The following is a 14942-nucleotide window of genomic DNA, read 5'->3' on the forward strand; positions in this document are numbered from 1 at the left end:
ATGCGATGCGCATCAACTGAAAATATATCCTCCAAAGCGGCATGAAGACCAATACGATTTTATTAGCAGGCGTGAAGCAGAAGCTTCTCGAGTTCCGAAAGTCGGGTAAAGTATTCTTGGAGCTTCAGGGTGACAGAAATACGACGAGGCAGAAGCTTCCTGACCCTTTCAAAGCTAGTACACTCAATAGATGTGTGAAGATACTAAGAAACCAATACGATGGTCTTCTTTTTGATGAGAATTCGAACGTCATAAATACGTCAAAAATCACCACCAGGGACTTGACAAACTCAAAGCTACAAGGAAAGAACCTTCTTATCTTCAAGAATCTCATGAAGTTGCGCCTGGTGGACAAAAAACCTATCGACAAGACCCTTTTCCTCACGCTTCTTGGAGTGAAACCCAAAACATTAAGAGACAAAGTGATGGTAACAAAGCAAATAGAGAAGCTTTTGCAACAAGATAATGACACTCAGAGGGCCAGGTATTTGCTCAACTTGAGTTTCTACAAAAACCCTGTTTCGATGAATAGAGTGATTGAATTCACTTTGAAGACCAGAGAAGACCAGGACAAATCTCAAAAGCTTCAGAATGTCCAGAGCGGGCTCAAGATATTGAACGACTGTAAGAAATGGGGATACAAGCCCAACGAACAAACTTATGTGATTTTGTTTGGAGGAATTGCCAGGTCTTTAGAGTATGGAGAACTTGATCAAGAACTCACTGATACATTACTCAACTTGTACAAACTGGTGGAAAAGCCCACTTTATCCATGTTCAACTCTTTGTTGTCGTGTTTAGTTAAGAATTTGACTGATGACCAGTATGAGGCCTGGGAATTGTTCAATTCGTTGGAGGATTTCAAGCCTTCTGCTCAGACTTTCACTATATTCTTGCAAGGAATCTGGAATAACTATGATATCAAGACCAGAAATCTAACCAAAAGCTCACAGGCACCTTCTCTAGAAAAGAACAAGGAGTTCTACAGATTGGGCAATGAGCTCATCCATGTCGCCCAGTCTATTTTGTCGAAAGTCAAAAGGGAGCAGCTTGATGAAGAGTTTGTTGTTGCCTATATCACTAGTTTTTCCCACACTATCAAGAAGCCTGGTCATGACTACAATTCAGATGCGTTGAAGCAACTCTGTGTATGGGTTCCGGAATTTAATGATTTTGTGGACAAGCACTCAGTCAAGTTGGATTCAAGTAAAGCATTAACTGAAACCAAAGCATATGAGTTCAAGAAGCTAGTAAATGACTTGAATGCAGAACAGCCCACAGAAACTTCTGACCTAGATAAAGTCACCGCTGTAATCAACAAAAGTAGGTCTAACATTCACATCAATAAGTTCTTGTTGATGAGATTTGTCGATGGCTTATGTGAATTGGACAGACCGGTTCAATTCATAAACAGCATTTGGTGGATCCTAAGCGACTTCGGAGGCATTGAGTTCAAGACCTTGCCCAACATCAAGTCTAACGAGTACCAAGTAGAAGTCAACTACGATTTAGGTGTTGATGATAAACTGGAGGTTGTTGATACAAAGTTAATCCGGTTTTTTATCTTCAAAATCAACCAGATTTTCCTAAAGGAAATGAAATCAAGTTCGATTACCTTGCACTTGGTAAGATACATCCAGAAGAACGAAAGACTTGTCGACTCCTCTGTATACGACGGGCTTTTGTCGGTGCTTAATGAAGAGATTGAGTACTTCCACAGATCCATCTATAATTTGAAAAAGGAAAAAAAGTCTCTCACTAAAGAACATCTTGAGTACTTGGCCAAAAACCTAAAGCTTTACACGGATATTTGTCCTATAGACCAAGTAAACTGGAAAAAGGTGTCTAGAATCATTGACAAGATAGTTGACTCCAACTGGCGTAATATGAGAACTTCTAAAGATAAGCTCAAATACAATCAGTTAATGGTAGATTCCTTCAAAAATTACTCCAATATCAAAGATATATCCGTGTCTTTGAATCCGTGTGTTCGGCTAGTCCAAAAACTCAGCAGATCACCTGAAGACAAAAAGCTGTTTCAAAGATCCTATTAACATCTTCAATAAAGTTCGCACTATCTTGTAAATAGCTGTATCATGTCATTAATTATAATAAACGATCCGATCCATAAAGACTACGAAGATTTGTTCAATAGGGCTTTGCAGTTAAAACCGACTCAAATTGATGTATACCTAAACAGCCTGATCCACTCTGTGGAGCAATTGGGGCGTGTGTTAAATAAGTTGTATGGACAAGTAAGAGCTCTTCTGCTAGACCACCAGTATTCCTACAAGTTCAACATAGACATATTATTCAATAGCATTGACTTCCAAGACTACAAAAGAATATACGTGAGTGACAAGGAGGTTCACATTGCTAAGCTGCAAAAACTTAATGTGACGGCAATACCAAGTGAGTTGAAGAGTGTTGATGCTGGGCCGCTGGAAGGAAGTTCAGTTGGAAAATTTGATATAGTAGCGGTGGGTGGCACGTTTGACCATTTGCATGACGGGCACAAGATTCTCCTATCATCAGCGGTGTTTCTAGCCAAAAACAAGGTCATTGTAGGTATTACTGATGATGAACTTTTGAAGAATAAAAAGTATAAGCAGTACTTGGAATTGTTTGAAAAAAGATTGGAAATTACCACCAAGTTTTTGAAGAAAATCGCCAGTAACCAGACTTTTGATTTGTATAAGATTGTGGATATTTGTGGACCCACTGGTTATATCAAAGGTATTGACTGCTTGGTTTTGAGTAAGGAAAGTGCATCTGGAGGAGAGTTTGTTAATAACTTCAGAAAGTCGATTGGGTATCCAAAACTCACAGTCTACGCAATTGAGCTCATTGGAGGAGAAAACAAGCTCAGTTCTACTGACTTGAGGAGAGAGGAACAAGAACTTACGCAATTTCAACAGAAATAAATGCAATATATATATATTTCGCAGCACAAAGTCTACATGTCAACACAAGGGTTTATTTGATCTGGATACCTTTATCAAACATACTTTTCTTGGGATTCTTATCGAAATGATCAAGTGCCAAACTGGATAACTCAGACGTGACCTCGTTATACAATATCAAATTGTCGTGTTCGTCCAAGTATTTTCCTTTATCGTTGGAGTCCGCCAACGCAAACTTGACTTTTCCAAAGTTCAAATCGTTGAAGCCCAACTTATGTTGTAACCGCTTCTTGGTGTTTTTGAAAGATTCGTTGGGGAAAAGCACTAGCAAGAATGGAATGGAATGATGGTAGTTGGAGTTTTTATGAAAATGAAACACTGGAATAATATTCAAATCCTTTGTGTGTTTGACTGCCATGTCGTATTCGTATTTTTCAATACCACTTTCAAAGTTAGGAACAGAGCTGGAACTCTGATATCTGCTGACGAGGTCGTAATTGATCAAAACATTGAGCTCGGTGGGGAACTCTCCAATATAGTAATCTAGTGATTCATTCAAACTGTCAATGGGTTTGTTGAACTTGACCAAATCAACATACTTGCTATTATTACCACAGTACATAAACAAGTTGGATTTGTCGATTTTGCTGGTATCATGGCTTCTTTCTTCCAATGCTTCGAAAACCTTTTCGACTAATTCGTGAGCAGTTTCGTGGATTGGAACTAAAATTTCCAACTCTTCATACTGCATGATATTCGTGACCCAGGTAACATTAAGAACTTTCATACTCTCGAGTTCTTTAAGTGGGATTTGCAAAACTTCATATTCAAAATCAATGAGAGTAGAAATTGGCAAGGACTTTGGGAAGAATTGTGCCAAGTTCGAAGATGTGCTGATTGGCAACTTAAAGCCTTGCTGGTTAATAACAAAGAATCTCAAGTATTCAGGGTTTTGTTTGATCCGTTCCCCAATCTTCTTGCTTAATTGTTCGTAGCTATATGTACTTGAAACCCATAAGTAAAACACTTCTTCATCTCCATCTGACGAATCTACACCCGAGTTCTTCTCCATTGCAACATCAGACAATTCATCATCACTCTCTTTGATCATATCTTCACTTGCAACACGAGGCAAATCATTTTTCACAAGAGATACTTTGAGGTGAAGCCGGCTGGTGAGGAATTTGAAGTATTCCGCTAAGGCTTTATTTCCTTCAGGAGAATGCACTTGACATATCAATATATCACCATTGCTCAATTCATTTTTTTCGAGAGATGAACTGACATGAACGACCTCTAATTTGTTTGGGGTTAATTCTTCCACCAATTCCAAATTGACAGAAGTGTCCAAGTCCAACAATTTCTTTAATTTGTTCAGGATATTTGCAACCTTTTCATCCTTGGGGACCACCAAGTGGGTCAATCCTCTCAATTCATTAGTAAAATGGTTGAAAAACTTGAAGAAAATAACGATATTATTTGACAGGTCATCCAAAGTCTTTGGAAGAGGAGGTGTTGTAGTTGCAAGTTGAGAAGCATTCTTGAACTTGTTCGAAACCAGTTCAAACTTGAAATCTTCTATTGGGACCGATTTATGAGCATTATGTTCATTAACGTAGTCCAAGTCATACTTGAACTCTTCGGTGTAAAACACCATTTCATCGAACCGTTTGTTGAAAAGTTTGTTATAAATGGAGGTTAAAGTAAGATCCTTTTCACCATTCTCTTCGAGTAATTCACTCAAGTTCAAACAACCATCGACACGGTTAGTTTGATTGTTGCGGTGACAGATCAATAACAATCTATAAGGCAAGTCACTCAAGTGGTCAACTTTGCTCACTTTTACAGGAACATTCAACGTCTCACTGATTTTATTGTACAAATCAAAAATGGTATCAGTCTTCTTCAAGCTTAAAACTAATGGTTGAAGAAGTTGGTTCTTCTGCAAAGCCTGCTTGTCATAATATTTTTGATTTGTTGAATCGTAGTAGTAGTCGAACTCAGAATAGTTCTGGAAGTTTGTGAGGTTGACAATATTGATGTTGATGTTGTATAATTGTTGCAACTTCAAATCTTCAATCATTTTGACTTCATTTATTTGTTGTTCAATTTCAACTGGAATAAAAGATGGGACACATTTGTCTATTTCTTCGTCATCGTCAGGCAAAATTTCATCCAACATCGTTTCACGGTAATAAACCAACATATAGGCACTAGTTGACCGTCTAATCATGTTCTCATTCTGTTCAAACTTCGACAACTTGAAGAATTCCTCCTGGCTGAGTTCATTTGCTCCGAAGTTCTCTTCGAAAACTTGACTTCTTGTGACCTTCCACACCTTATCATCTTCAAAACGTAACCAGTAATCCTCGTGAGCCTTGGGTTTAATCATGGCGTAATAGTGGCCGTTGGAAATGGAACCCTGGTGCACCAACACTCCGTGCAACTTGTAGGTCCAGTTCTGCAGCTTGACATCGCCGGGAAGGTCTTCATCCAAGTAAGGAGATAAGTCAATTTCATTTGGGTACTCATATAAATCATTAATCTTTTGTAAATCGTCAATCATAAAATCGTATTCGAATCTTTTCAACTGCAAGTGCAAAACCGCAGGGAAAGATCGGAAAACAACACCCTTTTTAGCATCCTGATAACCATAGTCATCACCAGCCTGATACTTGTTATCATCGGTCAACATTTCCAACTCGATGTAGTTTTTGAACGAATCAGTGAGGTTGTTGTATCCCTTCACGTTCAACTGGATATCCCAGAAATCTTCCACTCTGGACGATTCATATGGGACATTAATACATTTGATGAAACTCTTCATTTCCCCCACGAACAAGTCGTTCAACTTTCCTTCGATTGGAGTTCCCTTCATGGAAGTCTCCAACTTGTCCATCAAGATCCGGTTCAATTCTTGGATATCGTGCTGGGTAAAGGCATCACTGGTATCCCACCCAAAAGCCTTAGTCAACTCCAAAGTGCCCACTGGAACTGGGGATGTCGACAACAAGTAAAAAATCTTCTGTAACGATAAGGCCACGGAGCTCTGCTTGCGGATCTTCTTGTTCAGTTTGATGATGGTATTGGAGGTGGTGGGAATGCGATAAACCAACTTCCTAAATATCTTGGTGGTATAGTAGCTTTGCAACAACGAATTGAGATAGCACGTAGCACCCTGATTGTTCAAGCCCACGTAGCCCGTGTTCTTCTTCGAGTCATAGTCCTGGAAGTTGTACCATAATACCCCTGTCTGCGAGTCGTCGATGATTTTCACGTACGCAGTGATGTTCAACTGGTTATTGGCAATGATGGCAGCATCCTCGTTGTTACGTGGCCGATACAACGAGCCCAAGTCTATAATGGAGCTGAATCCCCAGTCGGTCTCATTCTTGTTGAACCGATGATGAGAAGATCCTGAAAAATGGCATTTGGGGTTTTGGGGGTTCCACAAGTCAAACGCAAACTGTGCACACGCATACCAATCATCCAGTTCGGGGCCAAGTGGGTGGGGCTCGATGTATACGGACATGTAGTTTGTATTGTTGTTTCCCCTGGGGAAAAGAAGCACGTTCCATTCATAATTACCCACTTTGAACCGGGGTCCTCTAACTTTGTGGTCGGTGAGGCCGGACCAATTTTTGATTTCCCAAACATGGAATCCTTCATCAGAGACTGGATAGTCGGGGACCGGTTTCAACAACGCGTGTGATAACGCATGGAAGTCATTGGAGGCTGGTAATGAGGGTCTGGAGGGAGATTGACTCGTGGTTTTGTTGGTGTAACGGTGAGGTGAGGTGACAGATTCATCGTCATCATCGTCAAGGTCGTCTTCTTCGTCGTCTACGTCCACATCATCCACCTCCACGCCGGAGATGTCGTGATGCAACCCGGCGACGTTGGTGTCGGATGACTGAAGGTCTACCCACAGAGATTCAACATTGGCACCGATTGCGATTCCCGGAGACTGACTATCAACCGGCTTGTGGGGATGGGTCAATTGGTATTGGTTTTCCTTGTTTTCCAAGGAGTCGACATCGGAGATCATATTGCGGTCAGGATTGTGCTTTTATATGAATGGTACACGGTCGAAGAGGGATGATTGAGTTGATTTCGTTTTGGTAGGAGCTTATTAATTTTGTGAGAATCAGGGAGAAGTGCGCAGGGTACCGGTGCGCACACGTAAATGATATGGTTATGAAGACAGTCGGTGGTGGGGAAAGAGTGGAGCTAGAAGGACAGGAGAAGAACATAATGGATGCATAAGTCTGTCAGAATGCTGTTGCTCGTTGAAATCCCTAATAAATACTCTACTTTCAAAAGTGGTATTGTTGCTGTGTGGCTACCGCACTGCGAGAATTTGCAACCCAGTCAGAGGGCTGCTATGAAGTCACCTGACGCGGTAGCACATTCTTTTTGCATCACGTGTTTTCGTTACTGCACGCTCCTCGTGTTGTGTAAACCGGCAAAATATCCTATGAACAACCGGCAAAGATGAGCCCCCGAAACCTGTAAATAAAACATACATTCCTTCACACAATTAGACGCGGCCTGCATGAATCCCGACTAATCTCGACCTACCCTCGATGTGTGCAGGACATTGGGTACCCGAACTAAAACCCAAATATCAAACACGCACCTGGCATCCCTTTTGGTGCACAATTAACGCCTACTACAATTAGAGGAACTCGTCTGATTATGTGGCCAGCTCGATCACGCCCCCATGAAGGCAAGGAGAGAATGTGTTTGTGAAGCTTTGATAGGGGGGACCTCACCACCAAGAAATTCCATAGTGCCAATAGCCTGAAACAGCGGAATTATGAAACGGTACTTCGCAACCCCAGATCTGGGCCCACATTTTCGACGTCCCTGGTCCAAGCTACTACTCCCGCCCCCTAGCTTTGAGCCGCTGCCACCGCAGGGGTACCGGGTACTGCCAAGGCCAGAGGCAATTCCAGCCAATAGGCCGTGCCGATGTTGTCAAAGTTCCCCTAAACAGTAACCATTAAAATCCCAAACAGGTAACCCGCAGACGCGGGTGGCAGTGGCGCTTTGAAAAATACCCGATTGAGACACCTCCAACACTAAACACAGGCATGTGCGCCCACCAGTATCAATAATCCCTCGTTTGGTGGCAGAAAATTTTTACACTCAAAAATTTGTTGATTTTCCTTCTTTATTCACCAAACAACTTTCTAGTTTTTTTGAAATCTACCAGTCGTTCCTTTCAATCTTATCCCCCAGATTTCGTGAATACTTCAGAGTTAGTTCGTTCTTTCCTTTACTATTATGTTGTTTAAATCGATCGTTACAGGCGCTTTAGCCGCTACTATCTTGGCCCAACCACTCCAAGATGAACACCAACATCAACATCAGCATGAAAAGAGAGCTGTCAAGGTTGTCACTCAAGTCAACACCGTCGTCGTCACTGCCGGTTACGGAGCTGCTGACATCCCTACCACCTCTATTGCTTTGTCTGCTGCCACTGATGTGTCTATCAACACTGATACCACCATCACTCCTCAGAACCAACCAGCGTCTTTCTCCAACCCAACCACTTTTGAGACCAAGACTTCCACCTCGGCAGTGTCCACCGCCAGCGCCTCCGAAGCTATCGGTGCCTCTGGTGCCAAGGGTATCACGTACTCGCCATACTCCGATGATGGAGGATGTAAGAGTGCCAGTGAAGTGGCCAGTGACGTGGCTCAATTGTCTGGTTACGACATCATTAGAATCTACGGTGTCGACTGTAACCAGGCTGCCAACGTCTTGGCTGCTATTGGTGACAACCAAAAAATCTTTGCCGGAATCTATGACGTGTCCGACATTTCTGGTGGTGTTTCCACCTTGGCTGCCGCCGTTGAAGCCAACGGTGGTTGGGACAAGGTTGACACCGTCTCCATCGGTAACGAATTGGTGAACGGAGGTCTGGCCACTGTTTCCCAAGTTGGTTCTTACGTCGCTGAAGCCAAGTCTGCCTTAACTGCTGCTGGTTACTCTGGTTCCATTGTGGCTGTTGACACATTCATTGCCGTTATCAACAATCCTGGTTTGTGTGATCACTCTGATTACATGGCCGTTAACGCCCACGCCTTCTTTGATGGTTACTACACCGCTGACCAAGCTGGTGACTGGCTTTTGCAACAAATCCAAAGAGTTTACACTGCTTGTGGAGGTAGCAAGAGAGTCTTTATTACCGAAACCGGATGGCCATCCCAGGGTGACTCCAACGGAAAGGCTGTTCCTTCTGCTGAAAACCAAAAGGCCGCCATCCAATCCATTATTGACACTTGTGGAAGTGCTTCTACTTTGTTCAACGCTTTCAACGACATCTGGAAGGCTCCAGGCGCTTACAACGCTGAACAATACTGGGGTATTCTTAACTAAATGACCTAGTTGGATTTTTTACTGTTTTACTGTTTTTATCTAGCATTTTGTAGGCTTGCTATGCTTACAAGCTTTGGCTGGTGTGATACCTATATAGCAAGAGTTTATAAAATGTATGTTTTCCTTTAATCGTCAATGAGTATTTGGTGCTCGTCAAATCCTGCAGGTGGTGCACTTTTCACTTTTTGCTAGTTTGCAGCAATTTCTACTTTAAAACTCATACAATTACAATAACAATAACTAAAATACAACCACCCCCTACCACACGCCAATCGACTTCAAGAAGGCCACCCGCTTCGTTTTCTCCTTCTTTGGTTGAAACTTGATTTCGGCCAGGTCCACTCCAAGAAGTTTCTCCTTTTTCAATTCATTATCGTAGAGCCTTGTCCAAATACCCACTTGTCCGGTCATGTCCAAAAGACTGTTTCCATCCTCAATGAAAGCAGGATCATTCAAGAGCCGACTGACCCATATATCGTTATATTTCTTAATCCTCGCGTGGACCCCTCCGGTGGATCTGATTATATGGTTAACAAAACCTGACTTGAAGTGCAATTCTTTGAGCTTTTGCATCAAGAATGCAAGAGGTTGGGACTTTACCTCGGCATACACAGTGTCCAATTTGGATTTCATGGTATCACTGCTTTCCTGGAAGAATTCTTCTTCAAATAAGTCATACACCATCATAGGGTCTGCGAGATACTCGAAACCCACTTGAGAGTCTTCTTCGTCTTCTTCCACCTCTTCTGATCCCGGTTCTGGGGATGCCTGGACCTTGGGTTTCTTGGGAGTTGGTTCATCTGCCTTTGGAGCTGGCGTAGAGACATTTGCAGCTGGCGTAGTGGCATTTGGTTCCGGCTGAGACTCAGGATCAAAAAAAGCTTCTTCCTCATCACTTTCCACCAACCCCAACACCGGAGTAGCAATGGCTGCAACCTTCCGTTTTTTCTGCGCACCTTCTGATAACCTTCCCGCGGTAGAGCTTCTGGTCTGGCTAATCTCCTCGTCCAAAGGAATGTTCACTCTGTCATCATTATAGTTCAGTCCCACCAACGCTTTGGCCCCTACACTCAACTCCGTGTCGCGGAGAGGTACAGTTGTCATCACCAAAGGAGTGGTACCTTCATTTACACACCTTCCGTAGTACTCAAAATAGCTCTTGATCCCACACTTGACAGCAAATTTTCTATACCGATCTCTCCAGCTCAGGTCGGAGTGTTGTCTGTGGAACCTCAACATCACGTCTTTGAAAAATGACCGCAGCACATGAGGACTCTCAGGGATCAAGGACCGAGCCGGATCTTGATTGTTCTTCTCGAATTTAGCTTCTTCAGGACTGAGCCTCAGTACTGCAAACCGCAAAACCTCCGCACATAACGCGTAATCATCCAAGGGTGTGAATCGCTTCTTGAGATCAGGGTACGAATCTGGCAGGACTTTGATTTTGTTGCCATATTCGTCTAAAATCAACTTACCGTGCTCGTTGACCTTATAAACATACTTCAAATTGTGCACCAAGTGCCTTCTGTACCTGCTTCTAAGCGAGTGTTTGGTGTGACCCTTCAACTCCTCGTGGCCTTCAAGCAACTCGAAAAACCGATGGCTTCCACGTTCAAGCGGTTTCAATCGTATTTGCTCTAAAATATACTCGTCCTGGGCCTGAGTATACTTGACGGTTTTCCGGCCACCAGTTTCTTTCTTCACTGGAAACACGTAGGGATTGACGTCAGCCAATTTGCCATTGGAAATGGAATGGTCTACCCAAGAGGCTCTGTAAATTGGGTGGAAACCATCTATTGGATATGAGCTTATAAACATCACACCGTTTTTGGCGTTGGGTACAGAGCTGGTGACAATCCCACCATTGTCTTCGATTAATTTGACATAGGTATCACGTTCAGGATCGTCTTTGGGCATAAACGCCAATAGCGGCCGCTCACCAACAGTAAAAAGATCTGATGGAGTTTTCACCATTTGTGTTAGTTAGGGGGACTTGGATGTTTTGTTTTTATTTTTGTGTGGGTGTCCATGTCAAATTTCTAGCGCGTATCTGGATGCAAAAAGTTCATTTGTTTATATACTAACACATTACTTGGACTACCTTTTCCTTGTAGACAATCTGGTCGATGCCACCAGTGGCATCGGCCTCATTCCATATCACCAAGGCCAGAAGTTGCTCGCCTCGATCACACCCAGTGTCAAGTCCACGGGAATATGGTTTTAAATTTAATCCTCTTCTAGCATCGTGTCCATAGTAAACCACCGACGAGGTGCTCGAACGTTTCTGCTTCTTGTTCCACACCTTCGACCAGCTTACAGAAAACTGCTCATGAGGATCATCCGTTGACCGATTGAAGTATGGACCCACAAGAGACCTCATCTCCAACGCCTCGATAGGATTTTGGTCTTCCAAAGACAAATCCCATCGTAAACCTCCGTGTACAGCAATACCGGGGCTGCTCTTGGTGGTGGTGATATGCTTGAAGATCCCGGACGACTTCTTTTTGGAGTATACCGGTACTTGTCCAAGTTTCTTTATCAAAGAGCACTTGTTGATATACCGAATATGTTCAGGCTGCAATTTCTTTGCAAGTAAGAACTCAGGATCATCGTTGAAGGCATCAGACACGTGTATATCGAGAGGAATAGACTCCGTGGAGTTTCCCACGATGAAATCAGGGAATTTCAATCCGTGGAACTTGACATAGTTTTGCAATATGTAGAATTCATGGTTTCCCAAAATACAGTCGATATTGTTCTTGTCCAAAAACTCAATTACCTTCTGCGAATCGGGTCCCTTAGAAACAAAGTCGCCCAACACCAACAAATAGTCCTTCTTCTTATTATACTTGACTTTTCTCAACAAGTGTCTTAATTCAATATAGTGTCCATGGATATCCCCGATCATTATGAGCCTTTCAACCGTGTTCTTGGATCCACCCACAGCGTTTTCATCCTCATAATGTGTTATATGGTCAGCCTCAAGCATGTCAAGTTCATCATCAAAGTCATCACTGTCAAGTTCATCCACAAAGTCATCGCTGTCAACAACATCATTAAACATAACCGTAGATACAAGCGGCTTTAGTTCCACACCTAAATCACTGATCTTCACGATATCATCAAGTTCCACAGCTTCCGGGATAAAATATGCGGGAAGGAACACTGTAAATACATAGAGAATACCCACACACAAAAAACCTGCTAATCCGTATAAGGTATATTTGACTCCGGGGCTCAAAGAGAGCTCTTCGTCATATTCTTCGTACTCATAAATGTCCTCTTCACGGGGTGATCGCTTGTTAAGAAGCGGATTTGTCTCTGACATTCTACCGTTCTGTTATAACAAGTTTAAATTAATGGGGCGCGGGATGGGGAAAACGTTTTTAAAGTGCGGTTGACTGCAAAAAAATCATTGGGCATATACAATAAGCAACACTATAAATTTAACCACCACCGGCACCTACAGGCCTGGGACCCTCTTTTTCCACGACAATATCCCTTGAGAGAAGTTGTAACAAGTCGGGACTAACAATGGTCCTTTCGGATTTGTAGAGATTCTCTCTGTTGATGATATCGATCATTCTTCTAAACTTCAAGAAGAGTAATTCGGACCGAATAAGCAAGTTGTTTAAATTCATGTGATTTGAGAGATCATTCATGTACTTCAACACCTCATCAAACCTACGGAGGTTCTGGATGATGATTCTTTCGTTGTCACTCAAGACCCCGGCTGCAAAGAAAAGGTGATACTGACTTGAGTAGTAGTCTGTCAAGAGAATCTCCCAGAGTCTCAACACTTGGTCAAACTCAAACTCACGTTTGTACCATACAAGTAACATTCGGAAAAAGAAGAACAAGTCGGTTGACTCACACTTGTCTAAGTGTTTGAAGAGATCAGGCAACATGAATTGCACCAATTGGTTCAAAGTCAACATTTGCTTTTTCATTCCGGACTGGTCTCTCACAAAGTTTCTTTCCATTCTGTCCATGAACTTGGTAAAACTCCAGAACACAAAAACTTCATCCTGCAAAATAACATACAATGGCGACAACAAGTCGGTCATTCCTTGAACGTATCCCAAATTTTCATTATATTCGTTATAGGTGAGCAAAATCTCTCTCATTTTGAAGAGATGTGGGTTACGAATATTGGAAACATCAAACTCATCATCATCATCTTCGTCTGGAGTTTCAGGTGAACTCTCCCTAATGGTAGGAGGAACATTGGACGCCAAGCTCGACACAGAAATTCTTTTTCTCTTGGTGTTTTTGAAAAGGTCTAGATGTCTATCAGTTCTGTTGATATCCTTCTCTATACGAAATTTCTGATCTTTCCAAAACTCCGTCGATCTCTTATCTTCATCTGTAGACCACTTGGCCTTCAACTCGTGATACTGGGTTTCCAAGCTCGCTCGGATAACAGTTCGGTCTTCGGCAGACGAATCCCAAGGATAAACTTCCAACAAAAATAACCAAACCATACCTCTGATAGAAGGACTCACTCCACCATGAAAGATCCTGTCCTTGATCTCGTTAACAGTAACCCTTAACCTGCCACTATAGTCAAAAAAATTATCCCACTCAGACTTGCTGATGGCTTCTCTTCTTCCGGCTTTGCTAACTTCCTCGTTAGTCAATAACTCGTTTCCCAATTCCTTGTTGATTATGGTATACATTTCTTCGTTCAAGTGGAACTTCTTCTGACTCTCTTCGGCCTCTTCCTTGACCTGAGCAGCCCATTTGGCCAAATAAACCCGAGCTCCTTCAAACTCATTTCCCAACTTCTGAACCTCAGGTTTGTTTATGAGCTGCTTGATAGGCAACGGAGCATGCTCATCCACTATGTCTATCACCTGGTTCTTGGTTTTGGCCGAGAACGTGGCTACCGTCTCCAACACTTTCCACTTGGCGTTGGCAATAACTTTGTTGAAGTCAGGAATCTGGAACTCCTTTTTCTTACTATCCTTACCAGGTTTAGGCTTTTCTTTGAACGGAGCAAAGTTCCGCAAGTCGTCACTTGCAGGATTGACCAAGTAAACGGAAGGCTCAACTGTTGATTTGACCAAGTGGCAGTAATTGTGCAACACCGCCAAAAATTCGGTTCCTCCCCAGATCACTTCTCCAGACTCACTGAACGTTTCAAAACTCTGGTTCCGTTTTTTTTGCCTGAGTTTCGTCGATGGAGACTCATCGTCATGGAAGAAGATGATGGGAAGCTTTTCACCGTCTAAAGTATTGATCACCACCGACCCGTACCACATACCCAGCAGTGGCTTTCTGAGCTGGATTGAATAAATGTATGACATAGGCACACTGTAGCTGTAACCAGACAATACCGATGACACTGGTTTGCTGACAACCTTGAGATCTTTGGAACCATCTAGTTCGTCGAGATCTGCTTCCTGGTATAGTTTTAGTGATTCTTTGCTCAATTGTGATTCTGCTGTAAAAGATATGAGCAAATCGCTATTTGTGGAATTTGGTCCTTTTGAAATGCTTAAAAAGCCCACAACATTATCCCGTTTAGAGGCACTTGGGTGTAAATATACCTTGGACTTAACATAGAGCAACTCGACCTCTCCTGAAAGTAATGTTCTTTGTTTGGGAGGCATAAGAAGGTTGCGCAGTAAGGGAATCAGGAGTTCTCTA

At 42.6% G+C, this 14942-nt stretch overlaps 7 protein-coding genes across 7 annotated transcripts; 3 read left to right on the top strand and 4 right to left on the bottom strand. All coding sequences in view use genetic code 12, as the record gives it.

The window, feature by feature from the left end:
- Positions 1-41: 41 nt before the first annotated feature.
- Positions 42-2054, top strand: PSN45_003529 (uncharacterized protein; the record flags this gene model as incomplete). The annotated part of the gene is made up of 1 exon (XM_066158102.1): positions 42-2054. One exon carries the CDS (start codon positions 42-44, stop codon positions 2052-2054), a length of 2013 nt encoding a protein of 670 aa, XP_066014199.1.
- Positions 2055-2096: 42 nt separating this feature from the next.
- On the top strand, positions 2097-2924 carry PSN45_003530 (phosphopantetheine adenylyltransferase; the record flags this gene model as incomplete). The annotated part of the gene is made up of 1 exon (XM_066158103.1): positions 2097-2924. One exon carries the CDS (start codon positions 2097-2099, stop codon positions 2922-2924), a length of 828 nt encoding a protein of 275 aa, XP_066014200.1.
- A 52-nt stretch (positions 2925-2976) lies between these two features.
- Positions 2977-6951, bottom strand: UBP15 (ubiquitin-specific protease ubp15; the record flags this gene model as incomplete). The annotated part of the gene is made up of 1 exon (XM_006684201.1): positions 2977-6951. The coding sequence occupies one exon, from the start codon at positions 6949-6951 to the stop codon at positions 2977-2979; it is 3975 nt and encodes a 1324-aa protein (XP_006684264.1).
- Positions 6952-8192: 1241 nt separating this feature from the next.
- On the top strand, positions 8193-9290 carry MP65 (Cell surface mannoprotein mp65; the record flags this gene model as incomplete). The annotated part of the gene is made up of 1 exon (XM_006684200.2): positions 8193-9290. The coding sequence occupies one exon, from the start codon at positions 8193-8195 to the stop codon at positions 9288-9290; it is 1098 nt and encodes a 365-aa protein (XP_006684263.1).
- Positions 9291-9548: 258 nt separating this feature from the next.
- RAP1 (DNA-binding transcription factor rap1) lies at positions 9549-11264 on the bottom strand (the record flags this gene model as incomplete). Its single annotated transcript, XM_006684199.2, has 1 exon — positions 9549-11264. One exon carries the CDS (start codon positions 11262-11264, stop codon positions 9549-9551), a length of 1716 nt encoding a protein of 571 aa, XP_006684262.1.
- A 106-nt stretch (positions 11265-11370) lies between these two features.
- PSN45_003534 (metallophosphatase) lies at positions 11371-12618 on the bottom strand (the record flags this gene model as incomplete). Its single annotated transcript, XM_006684197.2, has 1 exon — positions 11371-12618. The coding sequence occupies one exon, from the start codon at positions 12616-12618 to the stop codon at positions 11371-11373; it is 1248 nt and encodes a 415-aa protein (XP_006684260.1).
- A 118-nt stretch (positions 12619-12736) lies between these two features.
- On the bottom strand, positions 12737-14905 carry GYP7 (GTPase activating protein; the record flags this gene model as incomplete). The annotated part of the gene is made up of 1 exon (XM_006684196.1): positions 12737-14905. The coding sequence occupies one exon, from the start codon at positions 14903-14905 to the stop codon at positions 12737-12739; it is 2169 nt and encodes a 722-aa protein (XP_006684259.1).
- Between the last annotated feature and the right edge of the window lie 37 nt (positions 14906-14942).

This window comes from Yamadazyma tenuis, chromosome 4 (assembly GCF_029203305.1).
Source record: "Yamadazyma tenuis chromosome 4, complete sequence".
Taxonomy (NCBI): Eukaryota; Fungi; Ascomycota; class Pichiomycetes; order Serinales; family Debaryomycetaceae; genus Yamadazyma; species Yamadazyma tenuis.